General features: G+C 63.9%; 5 protein-coding genes across 12 annotated transcripts; all 5 read right to left on the bottom strand.

The window, feature by feature from the left end:
- Positions 1-112: 112 nt before the first annotated feature.
- LOC148052234 (maestro heat-like repeat-containing protein family member 7) lies at positions 113-6,145 on the bottom strand. 4 transcript variants are annotated; one of them, XM_087731061.1, is made up of 14 exons: positions 5,719-6,145; positions 5,455-5,604; positions 5,115-5,269; positions 4,614-4,761; positions 4,160-4,347; positions 3,933-4,070; positions 3,354-3,468; positions 2,759-2,896; positions 2,331-2,507; positions 2,044-2,199; positions 1,627-1,728; positions 1,113-1,215; positions 755-814; positions 113-442 (listed from the first exon to the last, which is right to left on the bottom strand). In XM_087731061.1, the coding sequence occupies exons 1-14, from the start codon at positions 6,019-6,021 to the stop codon at positions 243-245; spliced, it is 2,133 nt and encodes a 710-aa protein (XP_087587187.1). In that variant the 5' UTR covers positions 6,022-6,145; the 3' UTR covers positions 113-242. The 4 variants fall into 4 exon arrangements, with proteins under 4 accessions (XP_087587187.1, XP_087587184.1, XP_087587186.1 ...); XM_087731058.1 differs by having other exon boundaries at positions 5,455-6,145; XM_087731060.1 differs by lacking the exon at positions 1,627-1,728 and having other exon boundaries at positions 5,455-6,145.
- A 183-nt stretch (positions 6,146-6,328) lies between these two features.
- LOC148052233 (maestro heat-like repeat-containing protein family member 6) lies at positions 6,329-9,697 on the bottom strand. Its single transcript, XM_087731084.1, has 8 exons — positions 9,568-9,697; positions 9,304-9,453; positions 8,964-9,118; positions 8,463-8,610; positions 8,009-8,196; positions 7,782-7,919; positions 7,531-7,588; positions 6,329-7,188 (listed from the first exon to the last, which is right to left on the bottom strand). Exons 2-8 carry the CDS (start codon positions 9,388-9,390, stop codon positions 7,165-7,167), a joined length of 798 nt encoding a protein of 265 aa, XP_087587210.1. The 5' UTR covers positions 9,391-9,453; positions 9,568-9,697; the 3' UTR covers positions 6,329-7,164.
- A 118-nt stretch (positions 9,698-9,815) lies between these two features.
- LOC148052232 (maestro heat-like repeat-containing protein family member 7) lies at positions 9,816-15,868 on the bottom strand. 5 transcript variants are annotated; one of them, XM_087731067.1, is made up of 14 exons: positions 15,423-15,868; positions 15,159-15,308; positions 14,818-14,972; positions 14,317-14,464; positions 13,863-14,050; positions 13,636-13,773; positions 13,057-13,171; positions 12,462-12,599; positions 12,034-12,210; positions 11,747-11,902; positions 11,330-11,431; positions 10,816-10,918; positions 10,458-10,517; positions 9,816-10,145 (listed from the first exon to the last, which is right to left on the bottom strand). In XM_087731067.1, exons 1-14 carry the CDS (start codon positions 15,723-15,725, stop codon positions 9,946-9,948), a joined length of 2,133 nt encoding a protein of 710 aa, XP_087587193.1. In that variant the 5' UTR covers positions 15,726-15,868; the 3' UTR covers positions 9,816-9,945. The 5 variants fall into 5 exon arrangements, with proteins under 5 accessions (XP_087587193.1, XP_087587194.1, XP_087587195.1 ...); XM_087731068.1 differs by lacking the exon at positions 10,458-10,517; XM_087731069.1 differs by lacking the exon at positions 11,330-11,431.
- An 86-nt stretch (positions 15,869-15,954) lies between these two features.
- On the bottom strand, positions 15,955-19,404 carry LOC148052231 (maestro heat-like repeat-containing protein family member 6). The gene is made up of 8 exons (XM_087731085.1): positions 19,275-19,404; positions 19,011-19,160; positions 18,670-18,824; positions 18,169-18,316; positions 17,715-17,902; positions 17,488-17,625; positions 17,236-17,293; positions 15,955-16,893 (listed from the first exon to the last, which is right to left on the bottom strand). The coding sequence occupies exons 2-8, from the start codon at positions 19,095-19,097 to the stop codon at positions 16,870-16,872; spliced, it is 798 nt and encodes a 265-aa protein (XP_087587211.1). The 5' UTR covers positions 19,098-19,160; positions 19,275-19,404; the 3' UTR covers positions 15,955-16,869.
- Positions 19,405-19,522: 118 nt separating this feature from the next.
- Positions 19,523-25,259, bottom strand: LOC148052230 (maestro heat-like repeat-containing protein family member 7). Its single transcript, XM_087731072.1, has 14 exons — positions 25,130-25,259; positions 24,866-25,015; positions 24,525-24,679; positions 24,024-24,171; positions 23,570-23,757; positions 23,343-23,480; positions 22,764-22,878; positions 22,169-22,306; positions 21,741-21,917; positions 21,454-21,609; positions 21,037-21,138; positions 20,523-20,625; positions 20,165-20,224; positions 19,523-19,852 (listed from the first exon to the last, which is right to left on the bottom strand). The coding sequence occupies exons 2-14, from the start codon at positions 24,950-24,952 to the stop codon at positions 19,653-19,655; spliced, it is 1,767 nt and encodes a 588-aa protein (XP_087587198.1). The 5' UTR covers positions 24,953-25,015; positions 25,130-25,259; the 3' UTR covers positions 19,523-19,652.
- Positions 25,260-25,363: the final 104 nt, after the last annotated feature.

Below are 25,363 nucleotides of genomic sequence, written 5' to 3'. Positions count from 1 at the left end.
AGCCCCGCGCTCCCCAGACAGGGCCAGCCCCGGGACAGGGGCTGGTGGGGACACTGCCTCCTGTCTCTCTGGCCGCAGGTTGGGGCTGGGGGTGCCCAGTGGATGGAGCATGGCTGGAGCCCGGCCGTGGGGCACAGCCCCAGGGCTCTTAGAGAAGAGCTGTCCTGTGGGCAGGGAGAGGCCAGGAGCCACCCAGCCTTCCCCGCAGGCTCAGGTGGCTCCAGCACACGGAGCTCCCGGGATCAGCTCTGTGCAGAGCTCCAGCAGCACAGCCAGCCATTGCCCCGGAGAGAAGGCCGCCTCCTCCACGCCCTGCGGAGCTGGTCTTGCAGCAGCCTGAATCTGGAGGAAGGCATTCTCTCTGCAGCTCTGAGCAGGAATATGGTTTGAGCTGCCAGGTTTGAGACGGAGAGGCTGATATCATTTGTCATGCCTTGAAGGGCTGGAACAGAGAGGAACAGAGCCAAGGTCAGAACCTGGATCTGCGGGGACCCCAGAAACCCCTCCTGCCAGGACCGCCCCACACAGCTCTTCCCATGGCCAGGAGGGAGCAGGGGCCAACGGGATCAGCTGGAAGGTGCTGGCCACGAATACCCCACGTGCCCCTGAAATCTCTGCTCGGCTCTGCCCACGCTGCCCCTCGTGCGTGCAGGGAGCACAGCCCTCCCCAGCCGGGGCAGGGATTGCAGCTCCCTGCTCAGGGTCTTTCTTCCTCCCCGCCAGTCCCTGCTGACACCCCGCTGCCCTCACTCACCCTTGTAGATGATCTGGAGCTTCTCCTCCCGCTGACCCCTCATGTGCCGCCCAGCGAGCCCTAGGCACACACAGCCCATCACAAATCCTGCTAGCCTCAGCAGCACAGCTTCCCCACATCAGCCCAGCTACACGCTTTCCTCCCCTTGGCAGGGCTCAGGCTGGGGCGTTCCCCGAGCGTGACGCCCAAGGGCAGGGGGTGGGAGAGGGTGGCAGGGAGCCCCGTGGGCGCCCTGGCCCTGCATCGGGCAGTCGGGGCTCCACAGCCACTGGGCCGATTCCTGCTGCCGGTGCCACAGCCGGGGCTGGGGCCAAGCTGCAGTGGGGCAGGGACGGACCGCCGGGGGCTTGTGGCTCACCAATGAACCTGACGGCCGCCTCTCGGATGGACTCCTGTGGGCTGTCCAGGTACAGCAGGCACTGCTGCAGGTACTCGTCTGCTCTGCTGCTGTACTCTGTCAGCTGGAGAGAGCACAAGGGGACGGAGGGAAGGGTTGGTGCAGACTCTTCCCCCTGCACCCAGGACTGGCCTCCCCTGCCAGGACACCCACGACGCCCAGCCAGCAGCCGGCTGGTGCTGGGGTTTGGAGGGAGCAGAGGGCTGGCTGCTCCCCGGGGAGCTGCGGTGCCACCCTGGCGCCAAAGCCCAGCTGGGCTGGGGCTCCGTTGGCACCCCCAGGCTCAGGGAGGGAGAGGAGCCTGGAGAAGAGCCCGTGGGGCCACATGCCCGAGGGAAGGGAGCGTGTGTGGGGTGCAGGCTGGCAGCGATGGGCTGCAGCAGCGGGGAGGGGCACAGCTGCCAGCCCCACACGCTGGGCATTGGGGGCAGGGGGCTTGTCTGGGCTGGGCCTGGTGCTTCGGGGTCGTCCTCACCAGGCACTCGCCAACCGCCCATGTCTGCTCCCTCTCCAGCAGCTGCCTGAGCTTCCTCTTGTTCAGGAACTCGGTAGCTCGAAGCAGGGTTTCCCGAGAGGCCTGCAGAGCAGCAGAGACTGGGGGATGGCACCGCTGCCCAGGGCACGGGACCTACATCCCCTGCACATGGGCAAGGCTCAGGGCCTTTCCTGGCCACTGGTGGGAAGATGCGGCAGCTGGGGACTGCGTCTGTCGGTGGGTTCGGTGCCTGGGCAGAGGAGTGGGTCAACCCCCATCTCGGGCACCTGGTGCTGCCAGGGCAGCAGGACAGAGGTCCCCCAGGGCTGCTGCTCTGTAGCCAAGGCCATGAGGAGGCTGGGCAGGAAGCAGCGGAGCCACCTCCCGCGGGGACACCAGCAGGTCAGAAATCCTCACCTCTGCCACATGCTGGTTCTCATCATGCAAGTGGCAGAGCAGTGGGAGGAGGCTCTGGTGCACACGCGTCTTCAGTGGCTCTTTTCCCGCTTCCTCTACAGACTCCATCACACCTTGGAAGAGGTACATGGAGAGCAGCTGCACATAGTCGACATCCTGGTGGAAAGGAAGAGCAAGACCTCAGCACCGGCTGCTCCAGGCCCACCTGGCCACGGGTCTGAAAATCCACAGGGCACAAAGTTCCCTGGCAGCACCCAGCGCCCGTGGTGAGGGGCACAAAGCCTTACGTTGTCAAAGTGCGGCCGGAGCCTCTCAGCCAGCTGCAGAGCGATGGGGCTGGCAATTGGGATGTCTCCGTCCAGGAGCACCTTGCTGACCACATAGAGGGTCATCTCGACCACCTCCCCGTCCGCATCCTGCAGCAGCTCTATGAGACTTGGCAGCAGGAACTGCATTCTTTTGGCCTGTGTGGAACACAATGCTGTGTTGGGAAGCCATAAAAGGCTTGCACTGCCAAAACAGCTCCGGCAGTTTGACCCCACGCTGCTGCCTCGGGGCCCAGAAGCCAAAGGCCTGCCCCAAAGGACTCGGGCAGGTGAACGGGGAGGCAGGAGAGCTGGGAGCAGCTGCCATAGCTCCCAAAGCCCAGCCAAGTCCAAGCTACTGTGTTACCCAGCACCCCTTACCCAGCCCCAGCTGGCTGCCCCCTTCTCACCATGAAGTGTCTCTTGCAGAGCGCGATGAGGCCTCTGAGCACCAGGCGACGCATCACTCTGCACTCACTCTGCAGGTACCTTGGGACGAGCTTCAGGATGCCGTTAGCCCATCCCCTTATGTCAGGGCAGGCCAGGAGCTGAAACACACAGAGCAGTGACAGGGGTGCCTGGCCGGCAGGACGCTAGCAACCGCGCAGGGCTGGGTCCAGCCAGCAGCACAGGGCGTGGGCACCGTCCCAGGCAGCCGAGTCCAAAGGCAGCAGCGGCTGCAGAGAGCCCCTGGGCTCCCTGCCCCACGCTGCGGGGCACATGGCGCAGGTCGCTCGCCCGCTCCGCAGTGCCTCCCAGCTCTCAGCAGCCTCTGACTCCTCGGCCTTCGAGGAGCCATGATGGAAGAGCGAGAGCTGGCGCTAGGGTGGCACGAAACACAGGTGGGGACAAGCGTCACCCCAGCAGCGAGCGGCCAAGGGCACGCAGCGGAGCCCACCCTCTGCCCCAGCTCCGCCGACTGGGGCTCCCCCCCGCCGCTGCGGCTACCAGAGGGCAGAGTGGTGGGAGGCAGCTCAGCGAGGCAGCGCTCGCCATCACGCTCACCTCGACAAGGAACGCCATGGCCGGGACCTCCCAGCGCGGCTCCTTCCTGCTGAGCAGCTCGACCAGGTAGTGTGCAATCCAGTAACGCAATGTCCTCGAGATGCCGCGTATCTCTCTGGCAGGGGGAAGAAGGCACCATCGACCCTGAGCAAGGCGGGCAAACCTCTCTCGGCACTGGCTCACACAGGCCTTGTCTTTCCCCACCACCCCTCACCAGCAGGCTCCTTTTGGGGAGGAGACTGGAAACACACCCTTCCTGCCCCGAAGCCTTCCCTTTCCTGCCCACAGGGGACTCATGTCCCCCAGGCTCTGTCGCTGGCCCTCAGTGCATCCTGCCCTGCCCCAGCCAGCTGCCCTGGGTGGGGCTGCCTGCAGACAGACGCCCCGCTCTGTGCCGTCAGCCCAGGCCCCACGGGAGGGGCCGCTGGTGCTTTGGGAGGTGGCTGCTCCTGCGCACCCACCTCTCCCAGGCTTTTCCAGTCTGCTGAGCCATCATCCTTCGGTGACAAGTCCCTCTCACCCACGACCCCGTCTGCAGTACAGAAATGGCGGGGGGAGCGGGGAGAAGGGGGCTCTCACCTGGCCAGCAGACCCATTGCGCAGTGGTGGACCTCAGCGTTGAGGAGTGTGTCCCAGCCACGCTTACGTTCGACGTCAAACACCACCTCCTCATACTCAAGACGGCAGAGCAGTGCCTTCACAGTCAGCACTGCAAATCTGTGTGCAGAGCAAAGCCCAGGTCACGCTGGGAGCCCCGGCCCCAGCTCCGGGGCCATGGGACGGATGGGAAGACTGGGATGGAGCACCTGTTGGGGTTGGTGGGAAGGCAGCCTTCCTGCCGGCATCGCCTCCAGAAGGTATCGACCTCCTCTGGCATCTGCTCTGTGCTGGAGAAAACTTGGAAGAGTAGAGCCAGGAAGAGGCGTGGGAAATGCGCCTTCAGCCTCTGTGGGCACCTGGGCGCCCGGAGCATCTCCCACAGCACCCTGGTTGCCTGCAGAAAACAAAACACCCGGAGACAGCACTCAGTGCCGAGATGGCCCCGTGGCAGGGCCTGAGCGTGGGAGGGCGAGGCTCAGGCGCTGCCCTGGGCCACAGGAGATGCAGGGGGAGCACCCGGCCTGGCTGCCCCTGAACCTGCCCCTAAGCGGGGTTTCCAGCCCACTGCGTGAGGCAGGGAGATGCAGTGGCGGGGGAGGATGGAGAGCCGCCCAGAGAGGCGACCCTGGGGATGAGCAAAGGCCTGGTCCAGAAACTCACGGCCAGGGCAAAGACGTCCTTTTTGTCCCCATCGGAGGTGAACGTGCTGTGCAGCGGCCAGTCCCCCAGCACGCAGAGCAGCTCCAGCAGCACCTTCTCTGCAGTCCTGCTCGTGGAGACCATCGCCCTCCACATGGTCGCAGCAGCTCTGCAGGCCCAGAGCTCTGTGTCAGTGGGGGTCTCGGCCACAGTGCTGTGGCCTGGGCAACCCCGGGGGCCCGGGCTGGCCACCGGCCCTGCCTCTGCCCACTGCCCCTCACCGGCAGCACCCAGCAGGCCTGCCCCTGCAGGCAGCAGGCGGCCGAGCATCGGTGCCTTGAGCGGCAGGAAGGGAGCATGGCAGTGGGCTCAGGGACTGACACGCCAGGGCTGGGAAATGGAGGGGCCGGAGGGGCCTGAAAATCTCTGTCTGGCTGGCAGCCCACATGGGACGGGCTCTACAGGCTGGTGGGCTCTACAGGCTGGTGAGCCCTGAGCCCTCAAGGCAGGTGGGCCGCGTACCTGTCGCATGATGGGGCACAGTGCAGGAGGGTCACCACCACATCATGGGGGTGCGTGTGGGTCAGCTCCAGAAGAGTGTTGTCCAGCCTGTGCTTGGCAGACACATCCGCGTTGGACGTGAGCCACTGGTAGATGCACCTCACGATGCTTGGCACCTGGAGGAGACACGGATGAGAGTTGTAGTGCTGCCAGAGCGAGCCATTTCCCCAGCTTCCCCCGAGAAGTGCTTCCCTTCCCACCACACTGTGCTGGCCTAAGAGGCTGTCGGGGGCCCAGCGGACCCGGCTTCAGGGGGCACACGATCCCCAGGGGGCTCGAGCCCCGGCCACAGGCTACTTACATGCTTCAAATTGGAGGCATCGTTTTCCACCAGCACATCCAGCATGGCAGCACAAGCCTCCGCATCATAGGAGCCAGAGTCTGCCATGCCCTCGACGGCCGCGATGGTGGTGTCTTCACGCACGGCGGGCTTGAGGGATTCCCAAAACACCTGCAGGAGAAGGAAGGGCAGGGAAGAGAGGGATGTCACATCGAGTGCCCCGACGGCAGCGCTTGGCTGAGCAGCGACAGCAGGCCCAGCCCAGGCGGGGATGGCTGCGGGTACCTGTGCAATGCTGTGGAAGAGGGCACGGGAGTCTTTCTGCTCCTGCTCCTCTTCTGGCAGGTCCCAGTCTGGATCGGGCAAAGACCAAGCGCAGGCAGAGCTGAGGGGCTGCGGCAGAGGCTGGAGAACACAGCCGAGCCCCGCGCTCCCCAGACAGGGCCAGCCCCGGGACAGGGGCTGGTGGGGACACTGCCTCCTGTCTCTCTGGCCGCAGGTTGGGGCTGGGGGTGCCCAGTGGATGGAGCATGGCTGGAGCCCGGCCGTGGGGCACAGCCCCAGGGCTCTTTCCCTGGGGATGTCCATGGGGGATGGGATGGGGCCAAGCCGGCTGCAGCCACTAGCCCTGTGGCCCAGCTCAGCCACTCACCCGCCTGCAGCGGCTGGATCTCCTCCACCTCATCAGGCTGCCATGTTGGGCCAGCCCCAGTGCCTTTCTCCTTCTCCTCCTCCTCCCCCTCCCCCACCATCCAGGCCAGCCTGGGCACGCTGGGGGTCTCTCCGCCATCCCGCTGAGGCCTGGCCTCGAGGGCTCCTGTCGCAGGGATGGGAGATGCCTCGGAAAAGCGACGCGGACGCGGGTCTGCAGGGAACGACGGGGCTGCGCAGGGGCTCCTCGCAGCCCTTCTCCGTCCCGTCCTGTCCCGTCGCGTCCTCCGCGCACTGTGGGGTGGCCACGTCACCGCCAGCGCTCATGTCACGGCGGGTCGCAAAGGGCCCTGTGACACACTGCCACGTGCCATCCAATTGGCAGTGCCCGTATCACGGTGGGTCACAAAGGGCCCTGTGCCCTGCTGACACATGCCTGTCCCCTGGGCCTCCCGCTGCCCTGTCCCCTCAGTGCGTCCCGCCAGCATGTCCTCAGGGCCTCTCGCCATCTCATCCCCTTGGGGCCTCCCAGCAGCCCAGTTTTCAGGGCCACCCATCGGCAGCGCCTTGTTACAGGGCCACCGAGCCTTGGGCAAGAAGGACCTCCAGGTCTGCCTCGCAGCACAAAAACCCTTTTTGCTCTCACTAAAACAAATTTATTATTATGGCATTAGTAATTTTTCTATACATATTATCAATAATAGTTGTTCAGCGAGAGCAATGCGATTGAAGAGGCTTCATTCGTGTTCATTTTGAACATCTTGGTTTAATGCTCTGTGACACAGCGATGCGCAGGTCCGGTTCTGGGGTCAGTGTATTTGGGTACTTGGTTTAATGGCCGCCGTCACTGGAAAAGAGACCTCCAGCGGACACGAAGCTCCAAATGCGAGAGGGGCATTGTTGGCAGTGCTTGCTGCATCCTGATGGACCCCCTGTGTTTCTCAGTCCCACCTTCTCAATTCTGCAAAGGGTTTTGCTGAAAGGTGGCCAGGAAATTTCCTCCGTCCCGGATGTCGCTCAGTTGTTCTTGCAAAGAAATCAGGAGGTCTTGGTGCCTCTTTCTATTCTTGACAAGTGGCTTCAAAACCCTCTGAAACTCTTTGTCTGGGAGATCGCAAAGCAGGTTAGAAAATTCTGTCTCCAAGTTTTAGCAGCATACAGAGGGAGAGCTTTTACGCATGACATGGCAGCAAAACCATTTGATGGAAATGTTTCCGAAGATCTGCTTTCAAAATGCCCTCTCCCCAGCATGGTTCCCTCCCAAAAGCAGTTATGTTCTCGCTCCTTGGCCACACGTCACCTTCACCTTGAAGGGACAGATTAAGAGCGTTTATTTTTCTGAAAATATCTGTTGGGTAGTGTACTCCTGACAGACCCTTGTGCTCACAGAAGCAGCCAGCAAATCTGGAAGATGTGTCTTTTTGTGCAAGAAAATGCACAACTCACCTTCACGTGCGACAGCTCTTTCAAGTGCTTTGCCATGAGATGACCAGCCAGCAAGCCTCTGCGTGGCACAAAAGATTTTCGCGGTCACCCCCCATCTCATGACCACGTATTGTAAAGACTCCACGGTTTAAAGGTCTTGTTTTTATAAAAACAAAAGTCCCTCTCACCCACGACCCGTCTGCAGGAGCCGGGTGGGGGGCCCCGTCTGCAGTACAGAAATGGCGGGGGAGCGGGGAGAAGGGGGCTCTCACCTGGCCAGCAGACCCATTGCGCAGTGGTGGACCTCAGCGTTGAGGAGTGTGTCCCAGCCACGCTTACGTTCGACGTCAAACACCACCTCCTCATACTCAAGATGGCAGAGCAGTGCCGTCGCGGTCAGCACTGCAAATCTGTGTGCAGAGCAAAGCCCAGGTCACGCTGGGAGCCCCGGCCCCAGCTCCGGGGCCATGGGACGGATGGGAAGACTGGGATGGAGCACCTGTTGGGGTTGGTGGGAAGGCAGCCTTCCTGCCGGCATCGCCTCCAGAAGGTATCGACCTCCTCTGGCATCTGCTCTGTGCTGGAGAAAATTTGGAAGAGTAGAGCCAGGAAGAGGCGTGGGAAATGCGCCTTCAGCCTCTGTGGGCACCTGGGCGCCCGGAGCATCTCCCACAGCACCCTGGTTGCCTGCAGAAAACAAAACACCCGGAGACAGCACTCAGTGCCGAGATGGCCCCGTGGCAGGGCCTGAGCGTGGGAGGGCGAGGCTCAGGCGCTGCCCTGGGCCACGGGAGATGCAGGGGGAGCACCCGGCCTGGCTGCCCCTGAACCTGCCCCTAAGCGGGGTTTCCAGCCCACTGCGTGAGGCAGGGAGATGCAGTGGCGGGGGAGGATGGAGAGCCGCCCAGAGAGGCGACCCTGGGGATGAGCAAAGGCCTGGTCCAGAAACTCACGGCCAGGGCAAAGACGTCCTTTTTGTCCCCATCGGAGGTGAACGTGCTGTGCAGCGGCCAGTCCCCCAGCACGCAGAGCAGCTCCAGCAGCACCTTCTCTGCAGTCCTGCTCGTGGAGACCATCGCCCTCCACATGGTCGCAGCAGCTCTGCAGGCCCAGAGCTCTGTGTCAGTGGGGGTCTCGGCCACAGTGCTGTGGCCTGGGCAACCCCGGGGGCCCGGGCTGGCCACCGGCCCTGCCTCTGCCCACTGCCCCTCACCGGCAGCACCCAGCAGGCCTGCCCCTGCAGGCAGCAGGCGGCCGAGCATCGGTGCCTTGAGCGGCAGGAAGGGAGCATGGCAGTGGGCTCAGGGACTGACACGCCAGGGCTGGGAAATGGAGGGGCCGGAGGGGCCTGAAAATCTCTGTCTGGCTGGCAGCCCACATGGGACGGGCTCTACAGGCTGGTGGGCTCTACAGGCTGGTGAGCCCTGAGCCCTCAAGGCAGGTGGGCCGCGTACCTGTCGCATGATGGGGCACAGTGCAGGAGGGTCACCACCACATCATGGGGGTGCGTGTGGGTCAGCTCCAGAAGAGTGTTGTCCAGCCTGTGCTTGGCAGACACATCCGCGTTGGACGTGAGCCACTGGTAGATGCACCTCACGATGCTTGGCACCTGGAGGAGACACGGATGAGAGTTGTAGTGCTGCCAGAGCGAGCCATTTCCCCAGCTTCCCCCGAGAAGTGCTTCCCTTCCCACCACACTGTGCTGGCCTAAGAGGCTGTCGGGGGCCCAGCGGACCCGGCTTCAGGGGGCACACGATCCCCACGGGGCTCGAGCCCCGGCCACAGGCTACTTACATGCTTCAAATTGGAGGCATCGTTTTCCACCAGCACATCCAGCATGGCAGCACAAGCCTCCGCATCATAGGAGCCAGAGTCTGCCATGCCCTCGACGGCCGCGATGGTGGTGTCTTCACGCACGGCGGGCTTGAGGGATTCCCAAAACACCTGCAGGAGAAGGAAGGGCAGGGAAGAGAGGGATGTCACATCGAGTGCCCCGACGGCAGCGCTTGGCTGAGCAGCGACAGCAGGCCCAGCCCAGGCGGGGATGGCTGCGGGTACCTGTGCAATGCTGTGGAAGAGGGCACGGGAGTCTTTCTGCTCCTGCTCCTCTTCTGGCAGGTCCCAGTCTGGATCGGGCAAAGACCAAGCGCAGGCAGAGCTGAGGGGCTGCGGCAGAGGCTGGAGAACACAGCCGAGCCCCGCGCTCCCCAGACAGGGCCAGCCCCGGGACAGGGGCTGGTGGGGACACTGCCTCCTGTCTCTCTGGCCGCAGGTTGGGGCTGGGGGTGCCCAGTGGATGGAGCATGGCTGGAGCCCGGCCGTGGGGCACAGCCCCAGGGCTCTTAGAGAAGAGCTGTCCTGTGGGCAGGGAGAGGCCAGGAGCCACCCAGCCTTCCCCGCAGGCTCAGGTGGCTCCAGCACACGGAGCTCCCGGGATCAGCTCTGTGCAGAGCTCCAGCAGCACAGCCAGCCATTGCCCCGGAGAGAAGGCCGCCTCCTCCACGCCCTGCGGAGCTGGTCTTGCAGCAGCCTGAATCTGGAGGAAGGCATTCTCTCTGCAGCTCTGAGCAGGAATACGGTTTGAGCTGCCAGGTTTGAGACGGAGAGGCTGATATCATTTGTCATGCCTTGAAGGGCTGGAACAGAGAGGAACAGAGCCAAGGTCAGAACCTGGATCTGCGGGGACCCCAGAAACCCCTCCTGCCAGGACCGCCCCACACAGCTCTTCCCATGGCCAGGAGGGAGCAGGGGCCAACGGGATCAGCTGGAAGGTGCTGGCCACAAATACCCCACGTGCCCCTGAAATCTCTGCTCGGCTCTGCCCACGCTGCCCCTCGTGCGTGCAGGGAGCACAGCCCTCCCCAGCCGGGGCAGGGATTGCAGCTCCCTGCTCAGGGTCTTTCTTCCTCCCCGCCAGTCCCTGCTGACACCCCGCTGCCCTCACTCACCCTTGTAGATGATCTGGAGCTTCTCCTCCCGCTGACCCCTCATGTGCCGCCCAGCGAGCCCTAGGCACACACAGCCCATCACAAATCCTGCTAGCCTCAGCAGCACAGCTTCCCCACATCAGCCCAGCTACACGCTTTCCTCCCCTTGGCAGGGCTCAGGCTGGGGCGTTCCCCGAGCGTGACGCCCAAGGGCAGGGGGTGGGAGAGGGTGGCAGGGAGCCCCGTGGGCGCCCTGGCCCTGCATCGGGCAGTCGGGGCTCCACAGCCACTGGGCCGATTCCTGCTGCCGGTGCCACAGCCGGGGCTGGGGCCAAGCTGCAGTGGGGCAGGGACGGACCGCCGGGGGCTTGTGGCTCACCAATGAACCTGACGGCCGCCTCTCGGATGGACTCCTGTGGGCTGTCCAGGTACAGCAGGCACTGCTGCAGGTACTCGTCTGCTCTGCTGCTGTACTCTGTCAGCTGGAGAGAGCACAAGGGGACGGAGGGAAGGGTTGGTGCAGACTCTTCCCCCTGCACCCAGGACTGGCCTCCCCTGCCAGGACACCCACGACGCCCAGCCAGCAGCCGGCTGGTGCTGGGGTTTGGAGGGAGCAGAGGGCTGGCTGCTCCCCGGGGAGCTGCGGTGCCACCCTGGCGCCAAAGCCCAGCTGGGCTGGGGCTCCGTTGGCACCCCCAGGCTCAGGGAGGGAGAGGAGCCTGGAGAAGAGCCCGTGGGGCCACATGCCCGAGGGAAGGGAGCGTGTGTGGGGTGCAGGCTGGCAGCGATGGGCTGCAGCAGCGGGGAGGGGCACAGCTGCCAGCCCCACACGCTGGGCATTGGGGGCAGGGGGCTTGTCTGGGCTGGGCCTGGTGCTTCGGGGTCGTCCTCACCAGGCACTCGCCAACCGCCCATGTCTGCTCCCTCTCCAGCAGCTGCCTGAGCTTCCTCTTGTTCAGGAACTCGGTAGCTCGAAGCAGGGTTTCCCGAGAGGCCTGCAGAGCAGCAGAGACTGGGGGATGGCACCGCTGCCCAGGGCACGGGACCTACATCCCCTGCACATGGGCAAGGCTCAGGGCCTTTCCTGGCCACTGGTGGGAAGATGCGGCAGCTGGGGACTGCGTCTGTCGGTGGGTTCGGTGCCTGGGCAGAGGAGTGGGTCAACCCCCATCTCGGGCACCTGGTGCTGCCAGGGCAGCAGGACAGAGGTCCCCCAGGGCTGCTGCTCTGTAGCCAAGGCCATGAGGAGGCTGGGCAGGAAGCAGCGGAGCCACCTCCCGCGGGGACACCAGCAGGTCAGAAATCCTCACCTCTGCCACATGCTGGTTCTCATCATGCAAGTGGCAGAGCAGTGGGAGGAGGCTCTGGTGCACACGCGTCTTCAGTGGCTCTTTTCCCGCTTCCTCTACAGACTCCATCACACCTTGGAAGAGGTACATGGAGAGCAGCTGCACATAGTCGACATCCTGGTGGAAAGGAAGAGCAAGACCTCAGCACCGGCTGCTCCAGGCCCACCTGGCCACGGGTCTGAAAATCCACAGGGCACAAAGTTCCCTGGCAGCACCCAGCGCCCGTGGTGAGGGGCACAAAGCCTTACGTTGTCAAAGTGCGGCCGGAGCCTCTCAGCCAGCTGCAGAGCGATGGGGCTGGCAATTGGGATGTCTCCGTCCAGGAGCACCTTGCTGACCACATAGAGGGTCATCTCGACCACCTCCCCGTCCGCATCCTGCAGCAGCTCTATGAGACTTGGCAGCAGGAACTGCATTCTTTTGGCCTGTGTGGAACACAATGCTGTGTTGGGAAGCCATAAAAGGCTTGCACTGCCAAAACAGCTCCGGCAGTTTGACCCCACGCTGCTGCCTCGGGGCCCAGAAGCCAAAGGCCTGCCCCAAAGGACTCGGGCAGGTGAACGGGGAGGCAGGAGAGCTGGGAGCAGCTGCCATAGCTCCCAAAGCCCAGCCAAGTCCAAGCTACTGTGTTACCCAGCACCCCTTACCCAGCCCCAGCTGGCTGCCCCCTTCTCACCATGAAGTGTCTCTTGCAGAGCGCGATGAGGCCTCTGAGCACCAGGCGACGCATCACTCTGCACTCACTCTGCAGGTACCTTGGGACGAGCTTCAGGATGCCGTTAGCCCATCCCCTTATGTCAGGGCAGGCCAGGAGCTGAAACACACAGAGCAGTGACAGGGGTGCCTGGCCGGCAGGACGCTAGCAACCGCGCAGGGCTGGGTCCAGCCAGCAGCACAGGGCGTGGGCACCGTCCCAGGCAGCCGAGTCCAAAGGCAGCAGCGGCTGCAGAGAGCCCCTGGGCTCCCTGCCCCACGCTGCGGGGCACATGGCGCAGGTCGCTCGCCCGCTCCGCAGTGCCTCCCAGCTCTCAGCAGCCTCTGACTCCTCGGCCTTCGAGGAGCCATGATGGAAGAGCGAGAGCTGGCGCTAGGGTGGCACGAAACACAGGTGGGGACAAGCGTCACCCCAGCAGCGAGCGGCCAAGGGCACGCAGCGGAGCCCACCCTCTGCCCCAGCTCCGCCGACTGGGGCTCCCCCCCGCCGCTGCGGCTACCAGAGGGCAGAGTGGTGGGAGGCAGCTCAGCGAGGCAGCGCTCGCCATCACGCTCACCTCGACAAGGAACGCCATGGCCGGGACCTCCCAGCGCGGCTCCTTCCTGCTGAGCAGCTCGACCAGGTAGTGTGCAATCCAGTAACGCAATGTCCTCGAGATGCCGCGTATCTCTCTGGCAGGGGGAAGAAGGCACCATCGACCCTGAGCAAGGCGGGCAAACCTCTCTCGGCACTGGCTCACACAGGCCTTGTCTTTCCCCACCACCCCTCACCAGCAGGCTCCTTTTGGGGAGGAGACTGGAAACACACCCTTCCTGCCCCGAAGCCTTCCCTTTCCTGCCCACAGGGGACTCATGTCCCCCAGGCTCTGTCGCTGGCCCTCAGTGCATCCTGCCCTGCCCCAGCCAGCTGCCCTGGGTGGGGCTGCCTGCAGACAGACGCCCCGCTCTGTGCCGTCAGCCCAGGCCCCACGGGAGGGGCCGCTGGTGCTTTGGGAGGTGGCTGCTCCTGCGCACCCACCTCTCCCAGGCTTTTCCAGTCTGCTGAGCCATCATCCTTCGGTGACAAGTCCCTCTCACCCACGACCCCGTCTGCAGTACAGAAATGGCGGGGGGAACGGGGAGAAGGGGGCTCTCACCTGGCCAGCAGACCCATTGCGCAGTGGTGGACCTCAGCGTTGAGGAGTGTGTCCCAGCCACGCTTACGTTCGACGTCAAACACCACCTCCTCATACTCAAGACGGCAGAGCAGTGCCTTCACAGTCAGCACTGCAAATCTGTGTGCAGAGCAAAGCCCAGGTCACGCTGGGAGCCCCGGCCCCAGCTCCGGGGCCATGGGACGGATGGGAAGACTGGGATGGAGCACCTGTTGGGGTTGGTGGGAAGGCAGCCTTCCTGCCGGCATCGCCTCCAGAAGGTATCGACCTCCTCTGGCATCTGCTCTGTGCTGGAGAAAACTTGGAAGAGTAGAGCCAGGAAGAGGCGTGGGAAATGCGCCTTCAGCCTCTGTGGGCACCTGGGCGCCCGGAGCATCTCCCACAGCACCCTGGTTGCCTGCAGAAAACAAAACACCCGGAGACAGCACTCAGTGCCGAGATGGCCCCGTGGCAGGGCCTGAGCGTGGGAGGGCGAGGCTCAGGCGCTGCCCTGGGCCACGGGAGATGCAGGGGGAGCACCCGGCCTGGCTGCCCCTGAACCTGCCCCTAAGCGGGGTTTCCAGCCCACTGCGTGAGGCAGGGAGATGCAGTGGCGGGGGAGGATGGAGAGCCGCCCAGAGAGGCGACCCTGGGGATGAGCAAAGGCCTGGTCCAGAAACTCACGGCCAGGGCAAAGACGTCCTTTTTGTCCCCATCGGAGGTGAACGTGCTGTGCAGCGGCCAGTCCCCCAGCACGCAGAGCAGCTCCAGCAGCACCTTCTCTGCAGTCCTGCTCGTGGAGACCATCGCCCTCCACATGGTCGCAGCAGCTCTGCAGGCCCAGAGCTCTGTGTCAGTGGGGGTCTCGGCCACAGTGCTGTGGCCTGGGCAACCCCGGGGGCCCGGGCTGGCCACCGGCCCTGCCTCTGCCCACTGCCCCTCACCGGCAGCACCCAGCAGGCCTGCCCCTGCAGGCAGCAGGCGGCCGAGCATCGGTGCCTTGAGCGGCAGGAAGGGAGCATGGCAGTGGGCTCAGGGACTGACACGCCAGGGCTGGGAAATGGAGGGGCCGGAGGGGCCTGAAAATCTCTGTCTGGCTGGCAGCCCACATGGGACGGGCTCTACAGGCTGGTGGGCTCTACAGGCTGGTGAGCCCTGAGCCCTCAAGGCAGGTGGGCCGCGTACCTGTCGCATGATGGGGCACAGTGCAGGAGGGTCACCACCACATCATGGGGGTGCGTGTGGGTCAGCTCCAGAAGAGTGTTGTCCAGCCTGTGCTTGGCAGACACATCCGCGTTGGACGTGAGCCACTGGTAGATGCACCTCACGATGCTTGGCACCTGGAGGAGACACGGATGAGAGTTGTAGTGCTGCCAGAGCGAGCCATTTCCCCAGCTTCCCCCGAGAAGTGCTTCCCTTCCCACCACACTGTGCTGGCCTAAGAGGCTGTCGGGGGCCCAGCGGACCCGGCTTCAGGGGGCACACGATCCCCAGGGGGGCTCGAGCCCCGGCCACAGGCTACTTACATGCTTCAAATTGGAGGCATCGTTTTCCACCAGCACATCCAGCATGGCAGCACAAGCCTCCGCATCATAGGAGCCAGAGTCTGCCATGCCCTCGACGGCCGCGATGGTGGTGTCTTCACGCACGGCGGGCTTGAGGGATTCCCAAAACACCTGCAGGAGAAGGAAGGGCAGGGAAGAGAGGGATGTCACATCGAGTGCCCCGACGGCAGCGCTTGGCTGAGCAGCGACAGCAGGCCCAGCCCAGGCGGGGATGGCTGCGGGTACCTGTGCAATGCTGTGGAAGAGGGCACGGGAGTCTTTCTGCTCCTGCTCCTCTTCTGGCAGGTCCCAGTCTGGATCGGGCAAAGACCAAGCGCAGGCAGAGCTGAGGGGCTGCGGCAGAGGCTGGAGAACACAGCCGAGCCCCGCGCTCCCCAGACAGGGCCAGCCCCGGGACAGGGGCTGGTGGGGACACTGCCTCCTGTCTCTCTGGCCGCAGGTTGGGGCTGGGGGTGCCCAGTGGATGGAGCATGGCTGGAGCCCGGCCGTGGGGCACAGCCCCAGGGCTCTTTCCCTGGGGATGTCCATGGGGGATGGGATGGGGCCAAGCCGGCTGCAGCCACTAGCCCTGTGGCCCAGCTCAGCCACTCACCCGCCTGCAGCGGCTGGATCTCCTCCACCTCATCAGGCTGCCATGTTGGGCCAGCCCCAGTGCCTTTCTCCTTCTCCTCCTCCTCCCCCTCCCCCACCATCCAGGCCAGCCTGGGCACGCTGGGGGGTCTCTCCGCCATCCCGCTGAGGCCTGGCCTCGAGGGCTCCTGTCGCAGGGATGGGAGATGCCTCGGAAAAGCGACGCGGACGCGGGTCTGCAGGGAACGACGGGGCTGCGCAGGGGCTCCTCGCAGCCCTTCTCCGTCCCGTCCTGTCCCGTCGCGTCCTCCGCGCACTGTGGGGTGGCCACGTCACCGCCAGCGCTCATGTCACGGCGGGTCGCAAAGGGCCCTGTGACACACTGCCACGTGCCATCCAATTGGCAGTGCCCGTATCACGGTGGGTCACAAAGGGCCCTGTGCCCTGCTGACACATGCCTGTCCCCTGGGCCTCCCGCTGCCCTGTCCCCTCAGTGCGTCCCGCCAGCATGTCCTCAGGGCCTCTCGCCATCTCATCCCCTTGGGGCCTCCCAGCAGCCCAGTTTTCAGGGCCACCCATCGGCAGCGCCTTGTTACAGGGCCACCGAGCCTTGGGCAAGAAGGACCTCCAGGTCTGCCTCGCAGCACAAAAACCCTTTTTGCTCTCACTAAAACAAATTTATTATTATGGCATTAGTAATTTTTCTATACATATTATCAATAATAGTTGTTCAGCGAGAGCAATGCGATTGAAGAGGCTTCATTCGTGTTCATTTTGAACATCTTGGTTTAATGCTCTGTGACACAGCGATGCGCAGGTCCGGTTCTGGGGTCAGTGTATTTGGGTACTTGGTTTAATGGCCGCCGTCACTGGAAAAGAGACCTCCAGCGGACACGAAGCTCCAAATGCGAGAGGGGCATTGTTGGCAGTGCTTGCTGCATCCTGATGGACCCCCTGTGTTTCTCAGTCCCACCTTCTCAATTCTGCAAAGGGTTTTGCTGAAAGGTGGCCAGGAAATTTCCTCCGTCCCGGATGTCGCTCAGTTGTTCTTGCAAAGAAATCAGGAGGTCTTGGTGCCTCTTTCTATTCTTGACAAGTGGCTTCAAAACCCTCTGAAACTCTTTGTCTGGGAGATCGCAAAGCAGGTTAGAAAATTCTGTCTCCAAGTTTTAGCAGCATACAGAGGGAGAGCTTTTACGCATGACATGGCAGCAAAACCATTTGATGGAAATGTTTCCGAAGATCTGCTTTCAAAATGCCCTCTCCCCAGCATGGTTCCCTCCCAAAAGCAGTTATGTTCTCGCTCCTTGGCCACACGTCACCTTCACCTTGAAGGGACAGATTAAGAGCGTTTATTTTTCTGAAAATATCTGTTGGGTAGTGTACTCCTGACAGACCCTTGTGCTCACAGAAGCAGCCAGCAAATCTGGAAGATGTGTCTTTTTGTGCAAGAAAATGCACAACTCACCTTCACGTGCGACAGCTCTTTCAAGTGCTTTGCCATGAGATGACCAGCCAGCAAGCCTCTGCGTGGCACAAAAGATTTTCGCGGTCACCCCCCATCTCATGACCACGTATTGTAAAGACTCCACGGTTTAAAGGTCTTGTTTTTATAAAAACAAAAGTCCCTCTCACCCACGACCCGTCTGCAGGAGCCGGGTGGGGGGCCCCGTCTGCAGTACAGAAATGGCGGGGGGAGCGGGGAGAAGGGGGCTCTCACCTGGCCAGCAGACCCATTGCGCAGTGGTGGACCTCAGCGTTGAGGAGTGTGTCCCAGCCACGCTTACGTTCGACGTCAAACACCACCTCCTCATACTCAAGATGGCAGAGCAGTGCCGTCGCGGTCAGCACTGCAAATCTGTGTGCAGAGCAAAGCCCAGGTCACGCTGGGAGCCCCGGCCCCAGCTCCGGGGCCATGGGACGGATGGGAAGACTGGGATGGAGCACCTGTTGGGGTTGGTGGGAAGGCAGCCTTCCTGCCGGCATCGCCTCCAGAAGGTATCGACCTCCTCTGGCATCTGCTCTGTGCTGGAGAAAATTTGGAAGAGTAGAGCCAGGAAGAGGCGTGGGAAATGCGCCTTCAGCCTCTGTGGGCACCTGGGCGCCCGGAGCATCTCCCACAGCACCCTGGTTGCCTGCAGAAAACAAAACACCCGGAGACAGCACTCAGTGCCGAGATGGCCCCGTGGCAGGGCCTGAGCGTGGGAGGGCGAGGCTCAGGCGCTGCCCTGGGCCACGGGAGATGCAGGGGGAGCACCCGGCCTGGCTGCCCCTGAACCTGCCCCTAAGCGGGGTTTCCAGCCCACTGCGTGAGGCAGGGAGATGCAGTGGCGGGGGAGGATGGAGAGCCGCCCAGAGAGGCGACCCTGGGGATGAGCAAAGGCCTGGTCCAGAAACTCACGGCCAGGGCAAAGACGTCCTTTTTGTCCCCATCGGAGGTGAACGTGCTGTGCAGCGGCCAGTCCCCCAGCACGCAGAGCAGCTCCAGCAGCACCTTCTCTGCAGTCCTGCTCGTGGAGACCATCGCCCTCCACATGGTCGCAGCAGCTCTGCAGGCCCAGAGCTCTGTGTCAGTGGGGGTCTCGGCCACAGTGCTGTGGCCTGGGCAACCCCGGGGGCCCGGGCTGGCCACCGGCCCTGCCTCTGCCCACTGCCCCTCACCGGCAGCACCCAGCAGGCCTGCCCCTGCAGGCAGCAGGCGGCCGAGCATCGGTGCCTTGAGCGGCAGGAAGGGAGCATGGCAGTGGGCTCAGGGACTGACACGCCAGGGCTGGGAAATGGAGGGGCCGGAGGGGCCTGAAAATCTCTGTCTGGCTGGCAGCCCACATGGGACGGGCTCTACAGGCTGGTGGGCTCTACAGGCTGGTGAGCCCTGAGCCCTCAAGGCAGGTGGGCCGCGTACCTGTCGCATGATGGGGCACAGTGCAGGAGGGTCACCACCACATCATGGGGGTGCGTGTGGGTCAGCTCCAGAAGAGTGTTGTCCAGCCTGTGCTTGGCAGACACATCCGCGTTGGACGTGAGCCACTGGTAGATGCACCTCACGATGCTTGGCACCTGGAGGAGACACGGATGAGAGTTGTAGTGCTGCCAGAGCGAGCCATTTCCCCAGCTTCCCCCGAGAAGTGCTTCCCTTCCCACCACACTGTGCTGGCCTAAGAGGCTGTCGGGGGCCCAGCGGACCCGGCTTCAGGGGGCACACGATCCCCAGGGGGGCTCGAGCCCCGGCCACAGGCTACTTACATGCTTCAAATTGGAGGCATCGTTTTCCACCAGCACATCCAGCATGGCAGCACAAGCCTCCGCATCATAGGAGCCAGAGTCTGCCATGCCCTCGACGGCCGCGATGGTGGTGTCTTCACGCACGGCGGGCTTGAGGGATTCCCAAAACACCTGCAGGAGAAGGAAGGGCAGGGAAGAGAGGGATGTCACATCGAGTGCCCCGACGGCAGCGCTTGGCTGAGCAGCGACAGCAGGCCCAGCCCAGGCGGGGATGGCTGCGGGTACCTGTGCAATGCTGTGGAAGAGGGCACGGGAGTCTTTCTGCTCCTGCTCCTCTTCTGGCAGGTCCCAGTCTGGATCGGGCAAAGACCAAGCGCAGGCAGAGCTGAGGGGCTGCGGCAGAGGCTGGAGAACACAGCCGAGCCCCGCGCTCCCCAGACAGGGCCAGCCCCGGGACAGGGGCTGGTGGGGACACTGCCTCCTGTCTCTCTGGCCGCAGGTTGGGGCTGGGGGTGCCCAGTGGATGGAGCATGGCTGGAGCCCGGCCGTGGGGCACAGCCCCAGGGCTCTTAGAGAAGAGCTGTCCTGTGGGCAGGGAGAGGCCAGGAGCCACCCAGCCTTCCCCGCAGGCTCAGGTGGCTCCAGCACACGGAGCTCCCGGGATCAGCTCTGTGCAGAGCTCCAGCAGCACAGCCAGCCATTGCCCCGGAGAGAAGGCCGCCTCCTCCACGCCCTGCGGAGCTGGTCTTGCAGCAGCCTGAATCTGGAGGAAGGCATTCTCTCTGCAGCTCTGAGCAGGAATACGGTTTGAGCTGCCAGGTTTGAGACGGAGAGGCTGATATCATTTGTCATGCCTTGAAGGGCTGGAACAGAGAGGAACAGAGCCAAGGTCAGAACCTGGATCTGCGGGGACCCCAGAAACCCCTCCTGCCAGGACCGCCCCACACAGCTCTTCCCATGGCCAGGAGGGAGCAGGGGCCAACGGGATCAGCTGGAAGGTGCTGGCCACGAATACCCCACGTGCCCCTGAAATCTCTGCTCGGCTCTGCCCACGCTGCCCCTCGTGCGTGCAGGGAGCACAGCCCTCCCCAGCCGGGGCAGGGATTGCAGCTCCCTGCTCAGGGTCTTTCTTCCTCCCCGCCAGTCCCTGCTGACACCCCGCTGCCCTCACTCACCCTTGTAGATGATCTGGAGCTTCTCCTCCCGCTGACCCCTCATGTGCCGCCCAGCGAGCCCTAGGCACACACAGCCCATCACAAATCCTGCTAGCCTCAGCAGCACAGCTTCCCCACATCAGCCCAGCTACACGCTTTCCTCCCCTTGGCAGGGCTCAGGCTGGGGCGTTCCCCGAGCGTGACGCCCAAGGGCAGGGGGTGGGAGAGGGTGGCAGGGAGCCCCGTGGGCGCCCTGGCCCTGCATCGGGCAGTCGGGGCTCCACAGCCACTGGGCCGATTCCTGCTGCCGGTGCCACAGCCGGGGCTGGGGCCAAGCTGCAGTGGGGCAGGGACGGACCGCCGGGGGCTTGTGGCTCACCAATGAACCTGACGGCCGCCTCTCGGATGGACTCCTGTGGGCTGTCCAGGTACAGCAGGCACTGCTGCAGGTACTCGTCTGCTCTGCTGCTGTACTCTGTCAGCTGGAGAGAGCACAAGGGGACGGAGGGAAGGGTTGGTGCAGACTCTTCCCCCTGCACCCAGGACTGGCCTCCCCTGCCAGGACACCCACGACGCCCAGCCAGCAGCCGGCTGGTGCTGGGGTTTGGAGGGAGCAGAGGGCTGGCTGCTCCCCGGGGAGCTGCGGTGCCACCCTGGCGCCAAAGCCCAGCTGGGCTGGGGCTCCGTTGGCACCCCCAGGCTCAGGGAGGGAGAGGAGCCTGGAGAAGAGCCCGTGGGGCCACATGCCCGAGGGAAGGGAGCGTGTGTGGGGTGCAGGCTGGCAGCGATGGGCTGCAGCAGCGGGGAGGGGCACAGCTGCCAGCCCCACACGCTGGGCATTGGGGGCAGGGGGCTTGTCTGGGCTGGGCCTGGTGCTTCGGGGTCGTCCTCACCAGGCACTCGCCAACCGCCCATGTCTGCTCCCTCTCCAGCAGCTGCCTGAGCTTCCTCTTGTTCAGGAACTCGGTAGCTCGAAGCAGGGTTTCCCGAGAGGCCTGCAGAGCAGCAGAGACTGGGGGATGGCACCGCTGCCCAGGGCACGGGACCTACATCCCCTGCACATGGGCAAGGCTCAGGGCCTTTCCTGGCCACTGGTGGGAAGATGCGGCAGCTGGGGACTGCGTCTGTCGGTGGGTTCGGTGCCTGGGCAGAGGAGTGGGTCAACCCCCATCTCGGGCACCTGGTGCTGCCAGGGCAGCAGGACAGAGGTCCCCCAGGGCTGCTGCTCTGTAGCCAAGGCCATGAGGAGGCTGGGCAGGAAGCAGCGGAGCCACCTCCCGCGGGGACACCAGCAGGTCAGAAATCCTCACCTCTGCCACATGCTGGTTCTCATCATGCAAGTGGCAGAGCAGTGGGAGGAGGCTCTGGTGCACACGCGTCTTCAGTGGCTCTTTTCCCGCTTCCTCTACAGACTCCATCACACCTTGGAAGAGGTACATGGAGAGCAGCTGCACATAGTCGACATCCTGGTGGAAAGGAAGAGCAAGACCTCAGCACCGGCTGCTCCAGGCCCACCTGGCCACGGGTCTGAAAATCCACAGGGCACAAAGTTCCCTGGCAGCACCCAGCGCCCGTGGTGAGGGGCACAAAGCCTTACGTTGTCAAAGTGCGGCCGGAGCCTCTCAGCCAGCTGCAGAGCGATGGGGCTGGCAATTGGGATGTCTCCGTCCAGGAGCACCTTGCTGACCACATAGAGGGTCATCTCGACCACCTCCCCGTCCGCATCCTGCAGCAGCTCTATGAGACTTGGCAGCAGGAACTGCATTCTTTTGGCCTGTGTGGAACACAATGCTGTGTTGGGAAGCCATAAAAGGCTTGCACTGCCAAAACAGCTCCGGCAGTTTGACCCCACGCTGCTGCCTCGGGGCCCAGAAGCCAAAGGCCTGCCCCAAAGGACTCGGGCAGGTGAACGGGGAGGCAGGAGAGCTGGGAGCAGCTGCCATAGCTCCCAAAGCCCAGCCAAGTCCAAGCTACTGTGTTACCCAGCACCCCTTACCCAGCCCCAGCTGGCTGCCCCCTTCTCACCATGAAGTGTCTCTTGCAGAGCGCGATGAGGCCTCTGAGCACCAGGCGACGCATCACTCTGCACTCACTCTGCAGGTACCTTGGGACGAGCTTCAGGATGCCGTTAGCCCATCCCCTTATGTCAGGGCAGGCCAGGAGCTGAAACACACAGAGCAGTGACAGGGGTGCCTGGCCGGCAGGACGCTAGCAACCGCGCAGGGCTGGGTCCAGCCAGCAGCACAGGGCGTGGGCACCGTCCCAGGCAGCCGAGTCCAAAGGCAGCAGCGGCTGCAGAGAGCCCCTGGGCTCCCTGCCCCACGCTGCGGGGCACATGGCGCAGGTCGCTCGCCCGCTCCGCAGTGCCTCCCAGCTCTCAGCAGCCTCTGACTCCTCGGCCTTCGAGGAGCCATGATGGAAGAGCGAGAGCTGGCGCTAGGGTGGCACGAAACACAGGTGGGGACAAGCGTCACCCCAGCAGCGAGCGGCCAAGGGCACGCAGCGGAGCCCACCCTCTGCCCCAGCTCCGCCGACTGGGGCTCCCCCCCGCCGCTGCGGCTACCAGAGGGCAGAGTGGTGGGAGGCAGCTCAGCGAGGCAGCGCTCGCCATCACGCTCACCTCGACAAGGAACGCCATGGCCGGGACCTCCCAGCGCGGCTCCTTCCTGCTGAGCAGCTCGACCAGGTAGTGTGCAATCCAGTAACGCAATGTCCTCGAGATGCCGCGTATCTCTCTGGCAGGGGGAAGAAGGCACCATCGACCCTGAGCAAGGCGGGCAAACCTCTCTCGGCACTGGCTCACACAGGCCTTGTCTTTCCCCACCACCCCTCACCAGCAGGCTCCTTTTGGGGAGGAGACTGGAAACACACCCTTCCTGCCCCGAAGCCTTCCCTTTCCTGCCCACAGGGGACTCATGTCCCCCAGGCTCTGTCGCTGGCCCTCAGTGCATCCTGCCCTGCCCCAGCCAGCTGCCCTGGGTGGGGCTGCCTGCAGACAGACGCCCCGCTCTGTGCCGTCAGCCCAGGCCCCACGGGAGGGGCCGCTGGTGCTTTGGGAGGTGGCTGCTCCTGCGCACCCACCTCTCCCAGGCTTTTCCAGTCTGCTGAGCCATCATCCTTCGGTGACAAGTCCCTCTCACCCACGACCCCGTCTGCAGTACAGAAATGGCGGGGGGAGCGGGGAGAAGGGGGCTCTCACCTGGCCAGCAGACCCATTGCGCAGTGGTGGACCTCAGCGTTGAGGAGTGTGTCCCAGCCACGCTTACGTTCGACGTCAAACACCACCTCCTCATACTCAAGACGGCAGAGCAGTGCCTTCACAGTCAGCACTGCAAATCTGTGTGCAGAGCAAAGCCCAGGTCACGCTGGGAGCCCCGGCCCCAGCTCCGGGGCCATGGGACGGATGGGAAGACTGGGATGGAGCACCTGTTGGGGTTGGTGGGAAGGCAGCCTTCCTGCCGGCATCGCCTCCAGAAGGTATCGACCTCCTCTGGCATCTGCTCTGTGCTGGAGAAAACTTGGAAGAGTAGAGCCAGGAAGAGGCGTGGGAAATGCGCCTTCAGCCTCTGTGGGCACCTGGGCGCCCGGAGCATCTCCCACAGCACCCTGGTTGCCTGCAGAAAACAAAACACCCGGAGACAGCACTCAGTGCCGAGATGGCCCCGTGGCAGGGCCTGAGCGTGGGAGGGCGAGGCTCAGGCGCTGCCCTGGGCCACAGGAGATGCAGGGGGAGCACCCGGCCTGGCTGCCCCTGAACCTGCCCCTAAGCGGGGTTTCCAGCCCACTGCGTGAGGCAGGGAGATGCAGTGGCGGGGGAGGATGGAGAGCCGCCCAGAGAGGCGACCCTGGGGATGAGCAAAGGCCTGGTCCAGAAACTCACGGCCAGGGCAAAGACGTCCTTTTTGTCCCCATCGGAGGTGAACGTGCTGTGCAGCGGCCAGTCCCCCAGCACGCAGAGCAGCTCCAGCAGCACCTTCTCTGCAGTCCTGCTCGTGGAGACCATCGCCCTCCACATGGTCGCAGCAGCTCTGCAGGCCCAGAGCTCTGTGTCAGTGGGGGTCTCGGCCACAGTGCTGTGGCCTGGGCAACCCCGGGGGCCCGGGCTGGCCACCGGCCCTGCCTCTGCCCACTGCCCCTCACCGGCAGCACCCAGCAGGCCTGCCCCTGCAGGCAGCAGGCGGCCGAGCATCGGTGCCTTGAGCGGCAGGAAGGGAGCATGGCAGTGGGCTCAGGGACTGACACGCCAGGGCTGGGAAATGGAGGGGCCGGAGGGGCCTGAAAATCTCTGTCTGGCTGGCAGCCCACATGGGACGGGCTCTACAGGCTGGTGGGCTCTACAGGCTGGTGAGCCCTGAGCCCTCAAGGCAGGTGGGCCGCGTACCTGTCGCATGATGGGGCACAGTGCAGGAGGGTCACCACCACATCATGGGGGTGCGTGTGGGTCAGCTCCAGAAGAGTGTTGTCCAGCCTGTGCTTGGCAGACACATCCGCGTTGGACGTGAGCCACTGGTAGATGCACCTCACGATGCTTGGCACCTGGAGGAGACACGGATGAGAGTTGTAGTGCTGCCAGAGCGAGCCATTTCCCCAGCTTCCCCCGAGAAGTGCTTCCCTTCCCACCACACTGTGCTGGCCTACGAGGCTGTCGGGGGCCCAGCGGACCCGGCTTCAGGGGGCACACGATCCCCAGGGGGGCTCGAGCCCCGGCCACAGGCTACTTACATGCTTCAAATTGGAGGCATCGTTTTCCACCAGCACATCCAGCATGGCAGCACAAGCCTCCGCATCATAGGAGCCAGAGTCTGCCATGCCCTCGACGGCCGCGATGGTGGTGTCTTCACGCACGGCGGGCTTGAGGGATTCCCAAAACACCTGCAGGAGAAGGAAGGGCAGGGAAGAGAGGGATGTCACATCGAGTGCCCCGACGGCAGCGCTTGGCTGAGCAGCGACAGCAGGCCCAGCCCAGGCGGGGATGGCTGCGGGTACCTGTGCAATGCTGTGGAAGAGGGCACGGGAGTCTTTCTGCTCCTGCTCCTCTTCTGGCAGGTCCCAGTCTGGATCGGGCAAAGACCAAGCGCAGGCAGAGCTGAGGGGCTGCGGCAGAGGCTGGAGAACACAGCCGAGCCCCGCGCTCCCCAGACAGGGCCAGCCCCGGGACAGGGGCTGGTGGGGACACTGCCTCCTGTCTCTCTGGCCGCAGGTTGGGGCTGGGGGTGCCCA

This window comes from Nipponia nippon, unplaced genomic scaffold (genome assembly GCF_047370975.1).
Source record: "Nipponia nippon isolate SJK-2023a ecotype South Korea unplaced genomic scaffold, ASM4737097v1 scaffold_5, whole genome shotgun sequence".
NCBI lineage: Eukaryota > Metazoa > Chordata > Aves > Pelecaniformes > Threskiornithidae > Nipponia > Nipponia nippon.
Note: the sequence above shows the minus strand (reverse complement) of the source record. Positions and strands in the feature narration are given on the sequence as shown.

Bases quoted from the DNA above. Each gene is read 5' to 3' on its own strand.
- LOC148052234 (XM_087731058.1), bottom strand. From the start codon at position 6,021: ATGGACATCCCCAGGGAAAGAGCCCTGGGGCTGTGCCCCACGGCCGGG. The intron at 2,508-2,758 runs GTGAGAAGGGGG...TGTTCCACACAG, and splicing joins TCTGCAAGAGACACTTCATG to GCCAAAAGAATGCAGTTCCT. The intron at 1,729-2,043 runs GTGAGGATTTCT...GCTGCTCTGCAG, and splicing joins AGAACCAGCATGTGGCAGAG to GCCTCTCGGGAAACCCTGCT.
- LOC148052233 (XM_087731084.1), bottom strand. From the start codon at position 9,390: ATGGCAGACTCTGGCTCCTATGATGCGGAGGCTTGTGCTGCCATGCTG. The intron at 8,611-8,963 runs GTACGCGGCCCA...CTGGGCCTGCAG, and splicing joins TGTGCCCCATCATGCGACAG to AGCTGCTGCGACCATGTGGA. The intron at 7,189-7,530 runs GTGAGTTGTGCA...GCGATCTCCCAG, and splicing joins AAGAGCTGTCGCACGTGAAG to ACAAAGAGTTTCAGAGGGTT.
- LOC148052232 (XM_087731067.1), bottom strand. From the start codon at position 15,725: ATGGACATCCCCAGGGAAAGAGCCCTGGGGCTGTGCCCCACGGCCGGG. The intron at 11,432-11,746 runs GTGAGGATTTCT...GCTGCTCTGCAG, and splicing joins AGAACCAGCATGTGGCAGAG to GCCTCTCGGGAAACCCTGCT. The intron at 10,518-10,815 runs GTGAGCCACAAG...GTGTGTGCCTAG, and splicing joins GGCGGCCGTCAGGTTCATTG to GGCTCGCTGGGCGGCACATG.
- LOC148052231 (XM_087731085.1), bottom strand. From the start codon at position 19,097: ATGGCAGACTCTGGCTCCTATGATGCGGAGGCTTGTGCTGCCATGCTG. The intron at 18,317-18,669 runs GTACGCGGCCCA...CTGGGCCTGCAG, and splicing joins TGTGCCCCATCATGCGACAG to AGCTGCTGCGACCATGTGGA. The intron at 17,626-17,714 runs GTGCTCCATCCC...CTCTGCACACAG, and splicing joins CTTCCCACCAACCCCAACAG to ATTTGCAGTGCTGACCGCGA.
- LOC148052230 (XM_087731072.1), bottom strand. From the start codon at position 24,952: ATGGCAGACTCTGGCTCCTATGATGCGGAGGCTTGTGCTGCCATGCTG. The intron at 24,680-24,865 runs GTAAGTAGCCTG...TGTCTCCTCCAG, and splicing joins ATGCCTCCAATTTGAAGCAT to GTGCCAAGCATCGTGAGGTG. The intron at 19,853-20,164 runs GTGAGTGAGGGC...TCTCTGTTCCAG, and splicing joins GCTCCAGATCATCTACAAGG to CCCTTCAAGGCATGACAAAT.